The sequence below is a fragment of the Actinia tenebrosa genome, unplaced genomic scaffold (genome assembly GCF_029948245.1).
Source record: "Actinia tenebrosa isolate PJP-AT-01 unplaced genomic scaffold, QUT_ActTen_1.0 PGA_scaffold6__47_contigs__length_16458017, whole genome shotgun sequence".
NCBI lineage: Eukaryota > Metazoa > Cnidaria > Anthozoa > Actiniaria > Actiniidae > Actinia > Actinia tenebrosa.
Genome location: NW_028292583.1, coordinates 8,513,306 through 8,531,661, shown reverse-complemented (window position 1 = coordinate 8,531,661; position 18,356 = coordinate 8,513,306). Strand labels below are relative to the sequence as shown.

General features: G+C 34.9%; 1 protein-coding gene across 2 annotated transcripts; it reads left to right on the top strand.

Moving 5' to 3' along the window:
- The first annotated feature begins 9,755 nt into the window (after positions 1-9,755).
- On the top strand, positions 9,756-16,603 carry LOC116289607 (CST complex subunit STN1-like). 2 transcript variants are annotated; one of them, XM_031696555.2, is made up of 7 exons: positions 9,756-9,891; positions 13,143-13,238; positions 14,512-14,658; positions 14,832-15,094; positions 15,287-15,400; positions 15,743-15,806; positions 15,994-16,603. In XM_031696555.2, exons 1-7 carry the CDS (start codon positions 9,774-9,776, stop codon positions 16,155-16,157), a joined length of 966 nt encoding a protein of 321 aa, XP_031552415.1. In that variant the 5' UTR covers positions 9,756-9,773; the 3' UTR covers positions 16,158-16,603. The 2 variants fall into 2 exon arrangements, with proteins under 2 accessions (XP_031552415.1, XP_088895614.1); XM_089039488.1 differs by lacking the exon at positions 13,143-13,238.
- Positions 16,604-18,356: the final 1,753 nt, after the last annotated feature.

Sequence of the window (18,356 nt, the reverse complement as noted above, 5' to 3'; positions counted from 1 at the left end):
GACAAAATTACTCACAAAGGTGCAATGGAGAAGACCGCGTTTAAGTATTCCTGAATCTTGTGAACTCATCGGTTTTCGGTGCTTTTCACCATGCAAGCGTACGGAACGTTCTTCATGCTGTGAGGTAATCTCAAACAAGCTTCGTTTCACAATGGACCTTTTAGCATCAGTTTTTGTAAAATACTACGTCCATGTTAGGCACAGTCGGCTGGCATTATGCCTGTTCTATCTGAGGTTCTCTTTGAGTTTAAAATTTCTCAATTTTTGTTGAATTCGTGTATTATCCTTTTTGGAACTTTGTGACAAGTTGTTGGAGGGCAGAAAGCGGAGGGATATGTTCTCAAGAATTTGGTTGGAACGTCGTGCAAAATTTCCGGCATTACCGGAAGAGAGAGCTTTGAGTACAACAAGAAAGAAATAACCACCAGTTTGCTGTTATTTTTACAGTATTTTTTGCGATGTTACTTTGCGTTGTGCATCAAATGGCTACAACAGTATACCTGAGTGTGTCATAAAGTAAAATCCTTCTTCACTTCCTTTTGGCCGTAACATTCCCAAGCCGCTCTCTGTACTATAGCAACCGTTCATTATTCAATCCATTCCTGGGCTTCTATTAATTGCTTTCCCCGGTGGATCAGCTTGACTATTTGTCATTGGCGTTCTCAAACATTGTTGTATGACCATACGAACTCCCTAAGCGTCAAACTAAAGGATTGCAAGAAGTGTTTGATAGTGGGCACGTTGTGACTGCTCGTTACAATTCTGCAACTGGTAAAGGTGGTTTTCCGGCCACATGGCTGGGAACTACAACGTGTAGTCAGAACTCGATTGTGCATCGCCAATTGGATATATGGTACCTTTACTTCAAGAAATGCGCCACCATGTTGCGGCAGGTTCGTGCCAAAGGCGAATCTGTCCTTCGTTCCGCAAGATAACGACAAGTGTGGAGCGGCATGCTATATTTCCACACATATCCCTTTATTTTTAAAAAAGCGAAGAACATTCCTCTTCGGTGTCATGAATGCTATGCGCATTAGTCCAAGGACACACTGCAGGCAATTGTCGTTCAGTCTCAACAAACGCCTAGCTTCGACTGAGCAATTGTGCTGAACAACATTGTAACAACTTGTACCTGCAGCCTTACCAATTACCGTGGCACTACATGACGAACTCGCCATTTTTGCCCTACCTTAATTTTCATTGGAGCGTGGAGGGTTTTTCAGTGTTTTTTTTTAAAATGTGAACACCATTTCTTGCCCCCTTGTTTCGCCGGTGATGGACAGCCTTTCGTCTAATAATGCTCAGGTCGTGTTTCACATCGCGTTAAAGCATATCAAAAAAACGTTGCCCTCTTCAACATCATAACATGAACATTTATTAATTAGGAGAAGGAGGCAGAGTTTTGAAAGCACCGCGGCCCACTTTGCAATAATGAATAACGGCGAGTGCTCTGTCGACGTAGAAAATCGCTTATCTTTGTGCCCTTTTAAATACAAAAGGCAGTACGGTTTAGTTTGTGTTCAGAGTATTTGTAAACGACATCAGTCCCTTCCGTTTACTCCATATGCGTTCGGCGAGGAAACGAGATGTTTAGCTGTAAAAAATTTCCCAATCAAAATGATTCCATAACGGATGTGGAGTGTTGGGTACCGATGCAGTGAAATAACAACCCTGTCGTTGAGCAATAGAACGAGAAGGGAAAGTCTTTGAAACGTCTCTACTGTGATTTCGTCCTTGCCTATAAAAAATTTATTATCAGAAACGTGGTCTCAAGAAGGGTACCTTTAAAAAATTAACTAACCTCTAATGTGTTGTGTTTTTTTGCCTTTCACGTTCACGGCCTTTCACAACCACCTACAAATATTCTTCCACAAATATTCGCGGAAATATTGTGGCCCCGCATACCATCGTTAGCAGCTCATCCAAATCTTTTGCAATATAGAGATTACCCTTAGATTCACCCTTTTCTACACACCTCTCCCCGACTTAATTCAACAAGTATATGACATAGCCTGTTAGTGTGACGTTGACTGTCTTCACCTGAACATCAAAGCGCCAGTGCTCCGCATTATTTGGCTAAAATACGGAAAGGGGGAATTTGATATTCGTGAAGACACTTTCACAGAAAGAAAAGGGGTTTTCCGTTATAATAAAAACGTTTCGTCAGAACATGACAACACAGGCATTCCGTTACCACTAGATTAACCAACATGGTGAACTGTCTGTCACCAAAAAAAATGGTAAGATGGGTCAGTGCATCGTCCGTATAACAGTCACTAGTGTCAGAATAATAAGTGATCATAACATATGCACCCTGGCCAGCCTCACCACTCAGATGACGGACCATCATTCTGTCCCGTTCCGCAGCAAATATGTCATTCATTATTATAGACTGCAGGCATACCTTTGGAATTAATGATTGTTTTCCCCTACCCCAAGCACTACTATCGGTTGTTTGAGTTTTCACCACAAACTGTCGCAATTTCACAAAATCATTTGTTTGGCTGCAATGGGGCAAAGAAAAACAATATATTTGTTTGTTTATGCAGCGGCCTCTGGCTATTTCAAACGAGATGCACAGTAAGGTTGATGCAAGCTACCTCTGCTAATAGAGCTGTGGTGTCTTCTTGTGTCTTTTTTTGTTCTGCCACAATATTTTTCTTCTCCTATTTTGAACAAAATCTTTAGTCTTGATTATTTAGAGCAGGACGTACGATTTTTGGTAAATAAGTATCCTACCTTGGAAACCGTATCTGCTAAACTCTGTACAGCGCTTGATTTGGGTTTTCTTTTAGGAAACAAGAGTGGAGTGACCACAAAATCTTTCAGTTTAACTGATTTCTAAAAATTTAAAACGAAAACGAAATTTTAAACGATATTGAGTTCTTGAAGTGAACTTTGAGTTTTAGTTATTCTAGACATTCATATAAATTTCCATCGTGTAAACCTTTACCAAATAAGTCATTTGCTCTGGGTTATCGACGTCTTTTGTTTAGAGTGCACGCACTAAAACCGTGAACATTAAATAGTACTAATTAGTATTATTTCATACAGAATCCTTTGTTTGCTATTGTTTAATTATCACTATTTAGCGCTAAAAACTAGTATTTGGCTTCACGGATATAATGTGAGCACTCTATTATCGAAATACCGTCACTAGAAAAAGTATTCCGTAAGATTCCATTCTAGTAAGTTGTTTCACATATTTTGGTAAATATCTTGGTAATGTAAAAAAGTAGACTTACTTCTCGTTTTCTCCTCAGATTTCGTTTTGTTTTCAAAAACCTACATTGGAAAACAGCAGTGAACATAAGCATAACATGTGCGCTATGTTAAATGAAAAAGGAAAGGTATTGTAAGAAACAAATTAAAAAGTAATATGAAACTTAAGCATACTTACGTTGCTTTTCTCTTGGCAGCTTCAAATGATTCTTTTTCAGCTTTTTGGCCTTTGGACAGACATTCGTACTTGTTTTCAAGTATAAATGCCATCAAAACTCTACCGATTGAATTGAAAAATTTAAGTTCATTTGTCTCTAACATGTGCCAGATATAATCCAAATAATATAATACTATATAAAATATGATAGATTTTTTTACTAGGACATACAATAGAATATTTCAAAACGTTCTGGCTAGTACCTTCATCACTTTTGAAAACGTTTTGAAAAATTTTATTATAAGTCAGACTCAAAAAACCTTTAATTAGAGTAAAGGATATCATCCTTTAATCTTTAAACATCATCAATGACGAAATAGTTGTTTAAAAGGCTAAATTATTATTGTAGTGGTAATGCAGTGTTATATATAGTCCATTTCAATAACGTCTCAATGCACAGTTATATACCGAACTAATTACAAAGCTAGAACATTCTCACCTTGATCATTTTAAGACCCTGAGTGATTGTCCGGCTGGAATTCGAACCCCGTCCTCCCGGTGACAGATCTGATGACAGATCTTCCAACCCTTCAATCGGTTCATTCTTTCAGTCATTTGGTTGTGCCGTTGACCCGGGAGGAGGAGGGGGGGACTCAGGGGTAAACTTACGGGGATGCTCGTCGGAAATTTTCAAAATAACCCTAAAAGATATTGGACGTTTTTTTCCAAAAGGGCGTGGCTTGGCAATTTTTAACCAATAAGAGATACAACAAAAACAATACTATCAAAATACAACATAATAAATCTAACATAATGTAACATAATGTAACATCATTGTCTTTGGTTTAAGTTTATTGCACGGCGGTAATAATTCCCGCAAAACGTTAGAAATGCGGCTTATTCACTCACTTGGCACTGTCAGTCCCCATGGGATGAATCAACACTTCACTTTTAATTAGTCATGCTTCACTTTCCATTTCTCATTTATTGTTTTTTTCGGTCCTTTTGTTTATTTTTATTTTTTCATATGCTTATTTCTCATTGGTCACTTTATTTTCCATCTTAGTATTTATAATTTATTCATCCCTTCTCATATTTTCTTCCACTTACTCCGACGAAGGACTAACATTCCGAAACGTCAGTTTCACAAAGCTTTTTACGGTGATTCAATTTATCCACGAGTTCCTACTGTTCTATAAAATACACCAGAGATGTCTTTTGTTAAATATTAATTAATGACTGGATTTGTATACATGCGATGATTTGCGATGAGCTAGTTCCTTTTTTCAACACCCTAAAAGATACCAGAAAGTGCTGAATTGCTTATCATATCAACTTTACGGCACTAAAAGAGACCAAATCGCTGATTTTTACCCTAAGAGATACGACGAGCATCCCCGCACGATTACCCCCCGGCGTCCCCAGGGCCGTTGATCCTTCGTATGTCAGTTCTCAATTTTATTATATGTCAGTTGTTATCGTTTTTGTTATTTGTTCACAAATCAATCCACCTATATCTTCCGTCCATTCTTCCTGCAGGTCATCCATTCATATCTTTATTTTACCATACATTGCACCCCTAAATTCAGTCATGTGATCCATTTAGCCATCCATTCATTCACGCATTCATTCACAACATTCCCCTTTAATGCGTCCATTAAACAATTCATACATTCATTCATTTATTCATTCATGCATATCTTCATTATATCATTCATTCATTCAATTCATGTCATTCACTCACTAATCGTTTATTCACCGCACTCATCCATAACATTTACCCATCCATCCATTCATTTATTCATTCATCTTTTCAACTCACACTTCAATTATTTATTTTTTTCATTTGTGCACTTATTTATGACAATCGGCCATTTGTTATTTCACTCTATTTGCGTCCGTCAAACCATTCTTTAGCAACTTTTGTATGTATTCATCCATTTGTTCTTTATTAAGGGATATGGACCATTAGAAAATGATAAGGGTGGGGTAATGGGCAATTTCCGTCTTGCAGGATTTTATTCCCCCTTTTGTCCTTCTTTATATTTGTTAGACATTTGCAAATTCATTTTTCCGTTTACTTCTTAGTTCGGTTCTTCTTGTATTATTCTATTTACTCCTTCATTCATACTTACATAAATTCATCAAATTCACCGATTTTCTGCTCATAACTGCCGGTGGAGTCAGGACTTTATAAAAAGATTTCTTTAGAAAAGAAATTTTGTACTCTTTGAATGATAATCTTGTAGGTGATAAACATCATTATTGTTCATATTGTGTATTCATTTAGACATTAAAATTGCCAGAAATATTTTTTTACTCGGATTTGTGAATTATAAACGAAAATTTTCAGAATTTGGATAGAGGATGGTTATGTTTACACAGTTTATCAATGAATGGGAATGAATGGGAATATTTTAGTACATCTTAACGCTGGTGTTATCAAATTTTAGAAATTGTAAAAGAAAACTGTAATTAATCTAATTTTTTTCTCCTTTCCTATTTCAGACCAATTATTGAGTTATTATTGTTAATTAAAAACGATTTATTAACAATGAATATCATTATTATTCATGCATTTTCTTCATTTTCTTTTTTCTTCTTTCCCAAAATTAATGCAGGCGTATTCATTTATTATTTAATCCGTCAAAATTTTATTCGACTCAATTAATGCGACCATTCATCCATTTACGTGTCGATCCACCCATTGAATGCATCCAGTCCGATTTATATAATAACTTGATTCATTTATTAGTCGTCATTCATTAGTTCATTAGATTATCTTCTATCAATTCATGCGCACATTCCCAGGTACTTTTCTATTTATTTAATACAACAAAAAACATTTCTTATTTTTTGTTTTACAATGATTGACAACATAATTGAAAACAAATTAAAACCTTTCCAAAATGATACGATAAGAATTACCGGATAACGTAATTTAAACAAAGGTCATGATACGCCAAGGGATATACTACTCCCTGAACTGTCAACGTTGAGGAATTGTAACCCTAGGCTGTAGCTTAGATGAATAGTATAATAGTATAGTATAGCACATGTGTAGCTTTATATGTCGAGGGTACTCACTGATAAACTGTTTCTTTAGCTTATTGTGGTATGTTAACGCAGCTTTTGTTGCATTTGTTAATAGCCACTACCATTAAGTACACATACAAGCTTTGCCCACGCTCTGAGTTTCCGAGCTGGAATATAGCTGTCCTCATAAATATAACATACTTTGTCCCCAAAAAGTTTCATAAACTTTTGTTTAAAGTAACAATAAAAATTTAGTTTAATCATTTAAACAGTTCAGACGGTTTGTTTTGGCTCTGTTATCTCGGCATACCAAACTGCTTGATAGCTGGTAAAAATCTTGATTGGCATGATTATAGTTTAACTCTGGCATGTTTGGCCGGAAACCATTTTCAAAAACAAAATCAAAATCCATTCAAATCAATAAAAAAAACTTATAAATTTTGGACAAATATATGAACCTACCTCGCCTTTTCTTGAGAGAACGCTACGAACACTGTTTTTTTCCTGAAAATTAAGTGCGTAGCTTCTAGCACCGCCGATGTCCTTTGTCCAAGCGTTGTAGACGGCTTTCACTTCCCGTGCTGAACATTCAGTCCTTCTGAAATATTCTTGAGTCGATCTTACAATAAAGCCATCTTTTTGGATATCGATGGCTTTTCATTTTCATTGAAAAACCAACCAAAGATGGTTCCAAGTCTCAGATAGTCTATTGAGTGCTTTTGCAAATGACGCTTGGCCTGAAACAACGTGATGATCTTAAATGTGCTATCATTTAACTACAAATTTTACAAATCAGCCAATGAATAAGTTTACTTACCTTAAAATATTTCTTATCAGCAAACTTCATTATCAAAAGAAAAGCGATGGTAGAAAGAACTTGAATGAGAATTGAAACTAAATGCGCTATAAGAGTCAATAACGGCGCTACCCTCACGCAAAAGATAAAGATCAAGTGCGTGTTAACGTTAATTTTTAACTTAAAAACTTAAACAGTCAGTTTTATTTCTTATAGATCTTTTAAATAGTATCATTCAATCAATAAAAAATAGACTTTGATTTATAAACTGATATTCTTTAAATAATACAAAACGACACTTGACTGGTGAGAGCATTATCTACTTTGTCCCATATACTGAACGCATTCCTTAAAAAAATGTCGATATAAGAATATGTTTTCATTGGAAAGCATGGTAAATGACACAAAGAAGCACAGTATACATTAAATTCATATTTTACAATGCACGATGGTAAAGATAACTGTTTAGGTTAAGTTAAGTTTACATCATCAAGCATGTCAATGTTCATGATACTGATTTGATACTCAATGACTACTAAAATATATATGTTTCATTTATTTAGCTCAATTAAAGAACGAAACTCCATAAATTAACTTAGTACAGATGAATAATCTTATTTGAGTTGCATAGGATGCATTATATGACATTTTTGAGTTGGCTGCCGAGTTGGCTGCTAATTTCAGCGCGGTTGAATAATATGATAAGAAGTTATCTAAAACAGGGTAATGTATACATTCTAGCCAAGATTGTCCTAAGGTGACTAGCTACTTTATCAAGAAATCATTACAAAATGTTCCTTAGAAAGATATTTTATAAAGAATTTAACGCTGATTTCAAAAATGAAAAGAAAAATTGGGTATCCTGAGCTTGTTTTCCAGATAATGAATTTTGAATACGGCCATCTTGACAGGTTTTGGAAAGAAAAATGCCGGCTCAGAACATTTACTTTAAACACTATTTTCGAAGAACTAACTAAACATATTTGAAAGTTTTAAAATAAGCTCAAAATCCAGCATCTCGTTACATTGGCTTGATGAACCAAAATCGTAAACAAATGAGGACATTAAAAACACATAAAACGCTTTTTGATAAGTAAAAACCATTAGGTTTTTTATCTTTCTCGATGGTCCATTCTTTTTCCGACTTGTTTTGAATAGGGTATGAATTTTAGGGTATGAAAACCCGACAACACTATGTTTGAGCCAGCAAACATTTTTGTCAACGAACGAGTGGCAGTCAACACGTCTCTCTGTCTTACGTTGCTTAACACCCATAATAATTACCGACTGATGCATCGACGTTTTTACTTGCGATTACTTTTTTGGGCATCAATATGTATATTTTTAATATTCTGTAATAAAATACCATTCGATTCCTAACTCGATTACTAACTCGCTTCCTAACTGGAAAGATAGGCATCCTCCCCCGCGATAGGAGGCGAACATGACAAAGCTGCATTTTTCTTGAACGAAAAACATACGATAGTTGGTTAAAAACAACCAAATTGTTAAAGATTTACAAAGCTAAATAAAGGACGAATATTTGTTGTAATATGCTCTTTCTTTTATATTTCATCCAGCATTAAAATAAATTAAGCTTATGGATAGAAATTAATATTAAACGTTTTGAGAGAAATTATTATTATATCATTATTATATCATTATTATTATTATTATTATTATTATAGAGAAAGTCTTTGATTTGTCGATTCGTCGAGAAAAATGCTTGTCAAAAAAAAAAAAAAAAAAAAAAAAAAAAAAAAAAATATATATATATATATATATATATATATATATATATATATATATATATATATATATATATATATATGAATTCTTAAAGAACGCTTCTTGATCCATCTTTGACTATATGAAAGTTTTTTAGCGATTTTTTTCTGTGCATTTGAGAGCCGCATTTGTGAATAGTTTTGCTTTGACGGACGGACGGACGGACGTACGCACTTGACGTCAGCAAAGCCATGAAAATCAACTCGACGGTTTACCATTTTTTCTTAAGTATGGTGCTCCGCTCGTGCGGGTATTCGGCCCGCGCAGGAGCTCCGCTAAAAATCCTTAAAAGATGTTTCCATAGCAGATGTTAGCAGATGAACTTTGAAATAGGGCAAAATTTGTAGAGTCGTTCGCTCGTTTACTCATTTCTTTGGGAATATACTCTGCAAATGTTACTTTTCTCTCTACGTTTCGACCATACTTCGTTGGTCTTATTGAATAATTTTTCCAGCAGAGGCCGTTTTTCTCAAGGTTGCGTGCGCATCCATATATAAGGAACTTGACCTTTCACGATACCAGAACAGAAGCCTCATAATGAGAATTATCATACATTTCTATTAGATTTTTCAATAAAAATTCATCAAATCGATTATTCTCCTCTTTAGAGCTGTAAATATAAAACTGGCTTCTCTATTTTACTGAATTTGTGTTTTTCAGTTTTGTGGCCCGTCAAGGTCGATGCGCACGCAACCTTGAGAAAACGGTCTATTTTTCAATCGGCACGTAATTTCCATAATGGGTTTCCTGTGGTGCACCGCCTGTCATGGCGACATGGCGACAGACATTGATTTGCGCGTTTACTACTGGGGTCTCAACTCGACCTTTTGGGCCCACAGAAAGCTTTTCGTCAAGGAAATATATGAATTAAAGGAAAGCAAGGAGTACAAAGGTAACGAAAGTAAACTCATTGGATTCGTGTTGAATGATGGCAACTAAAAGATAGTTTGAATCCAGGTTCAAAATCATGGAAAAAATGAATTCTGAACAAGACGATAGTATTTCGAAAGGGCTTTACCTCAATACTTTGTGTAAAGTTTGAACCTTGGTTTATCTTTGAGCTTTAAGACAGCAAACATTAGAGATTGTTTTACGATAGTAATGTTCAAGGTTTGATAGATTTGAACAGTCATTTTGATAGCTTGGGCTACCTGTGGTTTCGTATAAAACTGAGCATCTCGGTTATATATGTCTCTCTCAGTAGAATACCACATTGACAAAATCTGCTCATAGTTTTGTTCCCACCTAAAAACCCTTTACTATCTGGACATCGCCATGCTCGTTTAATAACCTTAGCTCTACACACTACTGATATACCGCTATTTCAAAAAAAGCTGGTGTTATATATCATCAGTACTAGAATCCCTTTGGCTGGCTGAGGGGGTCTTTGATCTTTCAGTAGAGAGAGAGAAGTTGAGGGAGTGTGGTGATGGTGGTCTCATCACCAGTTTTATAGAGAAAATTTAAGTATCTGTTGATAAAGTATTCTGGTTTGTTCAATATCCGTGGAATTATCCATAGTTCCAGAAACTATCTATACCCCTTGCCCAGGGCTGTCAACTCTCCCGGATAAACCGGGAGTCTCCAGATTTTGGGCAGTATCTCCCGGCCTCCAGATTAGAGTCTCAAATCTCCCGGATAATCCCCGAAGCTGACCATTTTTTTCTTGTGAGACTCAAGTTTCACAACCATAAAATTCCAATTATCTTATGTTGTTTGTGTCATTTTACATCGCTAACAAAATCAAAACGTTCCTCATGGCTGTTCTTGCAAGCAGGCCATTGTAATGTAAGCGATAATCTGATTGTTCAGAAATAAACCAATCACATCAAATGTTACAAACCGAAAGGCGTCTTTTCGCACGCTTTTTGACACACTGTGATGTCATATCCCTTCCCTATCAATTCTCCAGATTTGAATATCTCGGAGGTTGACAGCCCTGCTTGCCCCTCTCCCCCACAGAGGAATTTTAAAAACTCCTTTGCAGGGTAGGGGGGTATGTATGATTTCTGGAACTACAGTACATGTTTCTAAAATAAAGGAGGCTCTAAACATTTTCAGATATTTTTCTCTTGATCCCCTCCACCGAGGCTACTAACTTACTTGTGCAGCTTTGTGCATTAATATTATAGAATTCAAAGTAGTTATACTGTCTTAGTTATATGATTTTTATCAGGGCTTCAATCCCCCTTCTCTTGTTTGCCACATATACATTACTTGACAGAATGTTTGATAGATGACAATCTGTTATTCAGTTCACCTTTGGGACTCCCAAATTTATAAAAATCAGTTGATTGACTAAATTGCTTACCCTTCCCTACACAAAAATTCTCTAGGGTGACCACCCTGTGATACCACCTCACTGATTGGCTGTTAGTATAATTGGTCATTTGAAATGCATGTTTGACTACTTTGAAATACATGGAAGTCAGATTTATAACCATGCACCAATACCATAGGTTTTCTTTTCATGATGCTTTTCAAAGCTTATGTTTGCGGTACCTTAAAGAAAGTAACATGAAAACCTCTCCCGAAGTTGAGGAGTCGAGCAGGGATACCTGTTTAGGGCAATTTATATGGTAATAATAATAATAAATATTTAATATTTATAAAGCGCGACTTTAACATGTGAATATGATCAAATGCGCATTAAATCTAGACCTAGGATATAAATATAAATATATATATGTCAAAAATCATACTAGAAAAAAACAAACTATAGATAAAATTCATATATAATATATACTATGAAAATGATAGCCTAAATAAAATTTATTTAGGCTATCATTTTCATAGTATATATTATATAATGATGAAGAACATTAAAAATAAATAAACAATATATGTTTTAATTTAATAAGAATACTAGTTGTAAAAGACAACATTTCAGCGAAAAGTTGTCTTTTACAACTAGTATTCTTATTAAATTGTATTCCTAAAAGTACCTTTATCAAGTTAAGAAAAAAAAAAAAAAATATATATATATATATATATATTCTATTTGGCTATTCATTCTTTACTTTTTTACTTTTTATCCTGTATATATCTTTATTTTTTCTGAAGAAGGCCGAAACGTTAAATATAATTTTTTGGAACAGTTAGAAGTTGCCTCAGTGTTTTCTCTTTTCACTTTTATATACAAGAATATTTCTATGAAGAGAACAGACTGTTGAATTCTTTGGAATCCTTTTACTGGAAGGTCATCGTTGATCTACCATCTATGTTCAAGTTTATATATAATATACACTCGATTGCAGAAATGTTGTAGTATTCATTTATGCATTTATACAAATACCTAATGAGATGCATATTGCAATTTTACTTTTTTAACCCTCAAAACCAATTGATTTATAATCTGTAGGAGATAAAACACGAGAATAAAATATTTTGACGTTCATTGAATGAAACAAAATTAATAATAAATAAAGCGAGTTTTCTGTTTTGCATATCATTAAATATACTGAATAAATTAGGTATTTGTATAAGTGTATACCACAACCTTTCTGCAATCAAGTGTATATATATATATATATATATATATATACATAATTTGAATTTTATCTATACATTTTTTTTTTAACTTGATAAAGATACAAATACTAATATACACATACAAATATAAATACTAAAAATATTCAAATGCATGAATAAAAAGCTAACTTACCAGCACCCCTTATATTACTAGGTAATTTATTCTAAAGTGCAGGGGCAACAACTGCTAAAGCTCTAAAAACCAGTATTTTAAAGTTAATTCTAAACTTAACTGGTAACCAGTGTAAAGAAACTAAAATAGGTTTTACCAGATACCAGAATTAAATTTATTCTGCTACAAGGTCATCCCAGTTGCCATATATTTCTTTGCATTTGTTAACATAATACCAAAGCGACATTTCATACCAGAACTAGTCTTTATGGAATGAGTTCAAAATGAAAAACTCATTTTGGTATGATATATTTCACACCAGTACCATGTTAACATGGTACAAACACTCATTCCAGAATGAAACTGCTCTGGGGGGATTGAAATGAGAATGAGGTATGAAATTTTATTCTCGTACCGGAACTGATTCTGGTATCATGTAAATTAATGGCCCCTTGCTACATGTTGTGTATGTGATATAGATATTGTCTTTTATTTATTAGGTATTTACCAAAGTGGAAATCATGTGATAATAAGAGTAGAGGTATTGGGAACTATTGTTTCCGTGGATGATCGAGAAAAACTTACTGTTTATGGTGGTAAATGAAATTATTTAATTTTGATGAATGAACTATTAAAGTTAATAGAGATTATTACACTGCTAGTTGTGTATTACAGCCCAATAATTTCATGAGTGAAAGCGGCCATATTTTTTCGAACAGCGTAGGGGTGAGGAGAAATACAGCCTCACGAGTCATTATCCAGCTGTAATACACAACTATATAGCAGTGTAATAAGTTGTTATTGTACAACACACACACAAAAAAACAATTTGTATTTTAAACAAGCAAACTTGAAAGTCACAAGCTCAAATGAGCTGATATGAGCTGTAAAAGGATTAGAGAAAATTTCCTCATGCTGACATCAGCAAAAAAAAGCCATTCAAAACAAGTTCACAGACCGTGTATTATAGCTCTGTAATTAACAACAACAAACAACAACAATAGTTTATTTGCACTCAAGGAGGAAAGAATTACATGAAACATAAAATTAAAATTGCAAAAAACACGAGCACAGCTACCTAAAATAGCTGAAAAGCTAATCGAGTTAGGCAGCTAGGAGGTCAGAAAATTGCAGAATACTATGTTTACAGAAAAGTAACAAGGATAAATAGCAAATTAAAAAAGCAGAAAAATACAAATTTCATACACAAAAAAATACACAGAAAATATACGCACGCACATACACACAAGGAGATACGTCAATATACCAGATTAATATTCATCAAGAAAAGAATTGATCAGATGTTTTTTGGATTAGCCACACCTACTTAATTGCACTCGTAAAACTTATTTCTCGAGAAATTCAAGAAAATTTAACACAAGTTGTGACGTTATTTTGTTTACAAGTCTCAAGATTTAGTTGCAAATACATGAAATGAATGTAGAATCTTAATTTCAGGTAGTACACTTTTCAGTTATTCCCAACATTTGAAGAGTACTACTTAAGCTATCAAATGAAGTTGAATAGAATATACGAATTACAATTTATATTTAGTGCATTACTATCAAATCTAGAGTATGTGTTAACAAAATGATATCACAAATTGGGCTTAATTTTCTTACATATCTCAAGAAATAAGCTTTTGAAACAAACTAAGTTTATTACAATATATTTATTTTTACTAACAAACTATTTATTTTAAACAATGAAATTTTTTCGTGTCATATACACTTTAAACTATTTACTTCATATAGAATCAATACTGAAAGTATTGTTGAAGAGTTCATGTGTACTTGAATTTTTACTGCTCATTTTTTGAACTAATAAAAATGTTACTAATTATAATTTTTTTGGTATGATAATTTACAGTAGATGATGGTACAGGGATAATATCAGGCTGTTACTGGAAAATAAACAGTTCAACAATAGACCTGTATTGCCTTGGTCAATTAGTGACTTTCCAAGGGAAATTAACCACATTCCGTGATCAGCGACAGTTAACAGTAACTTCCATAGGTCAGTTGACATTTGATATCACTTCTGTTTATGATTATCATCTTTAATTTTCCAGAGTTGTCAAAATCATCATCGCTTTGCTTCTCTTATTTGATTTTTTTTATCCTGAAACCCGGAGCTGCAATTTTGTATACAGGCTTCTCTTGCTAATACTTTGTTTCTATCTTATATAGTTTTAGAGAGTAACCCTAATGCTGAGATTCTGTTTTGGCTCGATGTTGTCAAATTAAACACAGAAGTCTATAGCACTCCATATGTCCTTCCTGATATGGCTAGTGAAAGTGGTTCTTCTTCAAGCACACAACAATTAATGGAGTTCTTATCAAAATACACACAGGAGTCAGAAGTAAATGGATTTTCATTTAGAGACTTGTGCTCTAAGTCAAGTGTGCGGCAAATAGCTCTGACTAGTTTGGGTTCAAATGTTATTGATCAGGTAAAGCATCCTTAAGTATCTTTGAGGATTTCGCATTTGGATATGATAGTAATTGTATAAAGTATTTTGGTTTGAATGCACACGTTTTATAAGGCAAAATGTTTGCAATCAAACTGAAATACTTACAATTACTATAAGTTTCCCTGTTTTATTATTATAGCATTTAAAAATTTTCTTCATGAATACCACCAGGCTAGCAACACAAGATGCTTTTCTGAGATTTGCAAAGTGGTACGAAAGATGCTGACTCAGCTGGAAATGAAAGGAGAAATATATTACAAAGATGCATCAATGGATTCCTATGAGGTAATACCAAAGATAGCATATAAGAAATAAAACTTGCAAATGCTGAAAAACCCATAGCCTATACAGCAGAGGCACATTCCTGTATAGCTTATATAGTATATAGGAGTGTAGGATGTGAATGGTTCTTTCATGAAGATAGCCAATGAGCAGAGGTTATATTACAACTTATTTAAAACTCTCTTCGTTCCTTTCCCACTCCCCCTGCCCCTAAGGCTGAACCCATGGTTGAAGAGGAGATCTGAGACCTACAGCAAAAATGGAGGACTGCAAAAGACTTGATTAAATTTTAATGTACTTTCTAGCTAATGCCTTCATCATGTTTAAATGGCATTTTTTCTTCAGATTATCACAGATGATCATCACTTGAAGCCTGCCATTATAAAAGCTATCAAGGACATTAGTAAAGGTACCAAAAAGACAGCTCTTCAACTTTATATCAACACTTACATGTATAAATTCCCTTACTTAAAAAAAACGTTGGCAGCATAAATCCTCTTTTTCTCTATTATAATATCTTTGTGTGAAATAATATTTAGATGTGAGCTCATTTTCCACAGGCGTCATTAAGTAAACTTTATGTGTGTTCTTCACAGGGTCGCTACATCAAGGTGCTCACATTGCAAGGATTACAGATGCTCTACACTCTACACAAAGTCTTTGTCATGTTGGTTCTGCCAGAATTCTAGATTCTTTGAAGAAACTTATCTGTGAGAGTGAGATTTATCAACAAAGTAATCAGGTGTACTGCATTGTATGATCAAGGGAGGGTCGGGGTCGCGACTCCCCTGTCATTCCTGAGGTCAAATGGGCTTCTTGTGGTAAAAATGCGACTGGGATTCCTTTGCCCACAAAATTTACCCCTGAGACCCCCCCTTCAAAAAACCCTGGATCCGCCCTTGATGATTATGGTGCACAATTACAGGGATGGGGGAGGAATGATTTGAGGGGGTTAATGGCAATTACTCCCCCCACCCCACAATGGAAAATCCTGTATACACACCCTGCATCATGTAGACAGCACATCCATTTAGTCATGTAAGAGCAAAACGATGAGAAAAATGGTGAGATAAGAATGTCAGTTTTATTAATATAATATGTAATTAACTGATCAGATATCTGTAACAGTTAGAAATTCTTCTTTGTTATGTTTCTTATTACTACTGTGATCATTTATGGCAGTCCAAAATAAATTTAGAAAATTTCTGATGATGTCCAGGTCATGAAACATGAAAAATGATCTAAAACCTGCATTGAAGCAGTTAATCTTGAGTGTCCCGCTCTACCCCCTCCCCATACCAAATGTTATTATTATAAATAAAATTAAGAGCATTGCTGGGGAATGACGTTTTTGAGCCAATCGAAGAGCAAAAAAGATGCAATAAGAATTTGTGTTCTATACAGCAATGAAAATTATTTAAAAGCAACTTTTACTCTACCTCATACTCAATATCTTGAATTGAAAAATCAGGAAAATATGAAATCCTTTAGTTTCAACTTTTCAAAGCACAGGTAGCCCAAGCTTGGTTTCTGTGGTGTCCTGTTATAAGGAAATGTATGGAGATTCATCAAAAATTTCAATAAAATCATTGAAACGTGAAATAAAATTTTACCCGATCATTGAGAAATAGCACTTCTTTCGCTCTGCGTGGTTATTTTTTGAATTTAGCCCGTTTTAAGATTTTTTCTTACTGGTGGGGGTGCTTTTATCTTGTCCTAACTTAGTACACCTAATACAATGTTCAACCCCCAGAACTACGCTCTTCTTAATAAGCAAAATATATCATGTATTTTGCTGGACAGTTTCTCAACTGTGCTGAGGTTGGAGTTGCTGCGCATGATAAAAAGCATACTTTGGTATGCACAGAAACTCCAGCCTCAACTTAGAACTATTATTTTATTTTGTGATCGCTGAACGGAAATGTAAAGAGTAGTATTGTTTAAGTTCCTTATTACCTTGGGATACATCGTTGAGGGAAGTTTAATCGCTAACATCACTCGACTGGATGAATAGCTAGAAGTCTAAATATCCCTCATGAATTTGAATATTATATCCACATATTAAAGGGCGCTATATAAATCTTAAATCATAATCATAATCATATGAGGGAAGATTAGACTTATCATCCCTCATGAATATAACCATGAGGTATGATTATAGACTAATCTTATCTTATCAGGACCATGACCCATGACTCAGTAGAAATCTTAGTTGATGCAATGACTCTCTACTAGACTCTGTTTAAGACCTTCTCACTTCGCCACCCAGTTAACTCAGTTGGTAAGAGCGTCGGTCTGTTGTGCGGGAGGTTGTGGTTCAAGCCTCGGCCAGACAAACACTCAGGGTCTTAAAATAACTGAGAAGGTGCTGCCTTTGTAATAATATCTGCAAATGGTTAGACCTTCAAGTTTTCTCGGATAAGGACTTTAAACCGTAGGCCCTGTCTCCCAACCCTTCCTAACCTACAGTAAAATGGGGGACGTAAAATATCCCGTTGCATTATTTGTGTAAGAGTAGGGGATTGTCTCTCGGTTCAATAGCCTATCCCTGTCTGGAGGCATAACACTAATGTACTAACAAATCTTTCATGATTGTAAGCTGTTTGGCTGCTATTAGCGCCTTAATATGCAGTCCGTAAAATCCTCCACTGGTCTTTAATGTAAAGCGCATTGAGACGTCGTAACATTGCACTATACCTCCCATTATTATTATTTGTGGGACCCATTGAATAGTTGTCACACATGAGTTCATCACATCGTGACTCTTACGATTTGTGAGGTAATAAGTTATTAGCATTTCCGATTTGAAATTGCTCATTGTATACCGATAATGACTACCCTGGGTGCCAGAGGCCATGTGGGGCTTGGGGGCGAGAGAGAGAGAGGGAGGAGGGGGCTCCCTCCTCCCTCTCTCTGTCTCTCGCCCCCAAGCCCCACACGGCCTCTGGCACCCAGGGTA

Coding starts and splice junctions, on each gene's coding strand:
- LOC116289607 (XM_031696555.2), top strand. CDS start 9,774: ATGGCGACAGACATTGATTTGCGCGTTTACTACTGGGGTCTCAACTCG. Junction 9,892..13,142: donor GGAAAGCAAGGAGTACAAAG/GTAACGAAAGTA, acceptor TTTATTTATTAG/GTATTTACCAAAGTGGAAAT. Junction 13,239..14,511: donor AAAACTTACTGTTTATGGTG/GTAAATGAAATT, acceptor GATAATTTACAG/TAGATGATGGTACAGGGATA.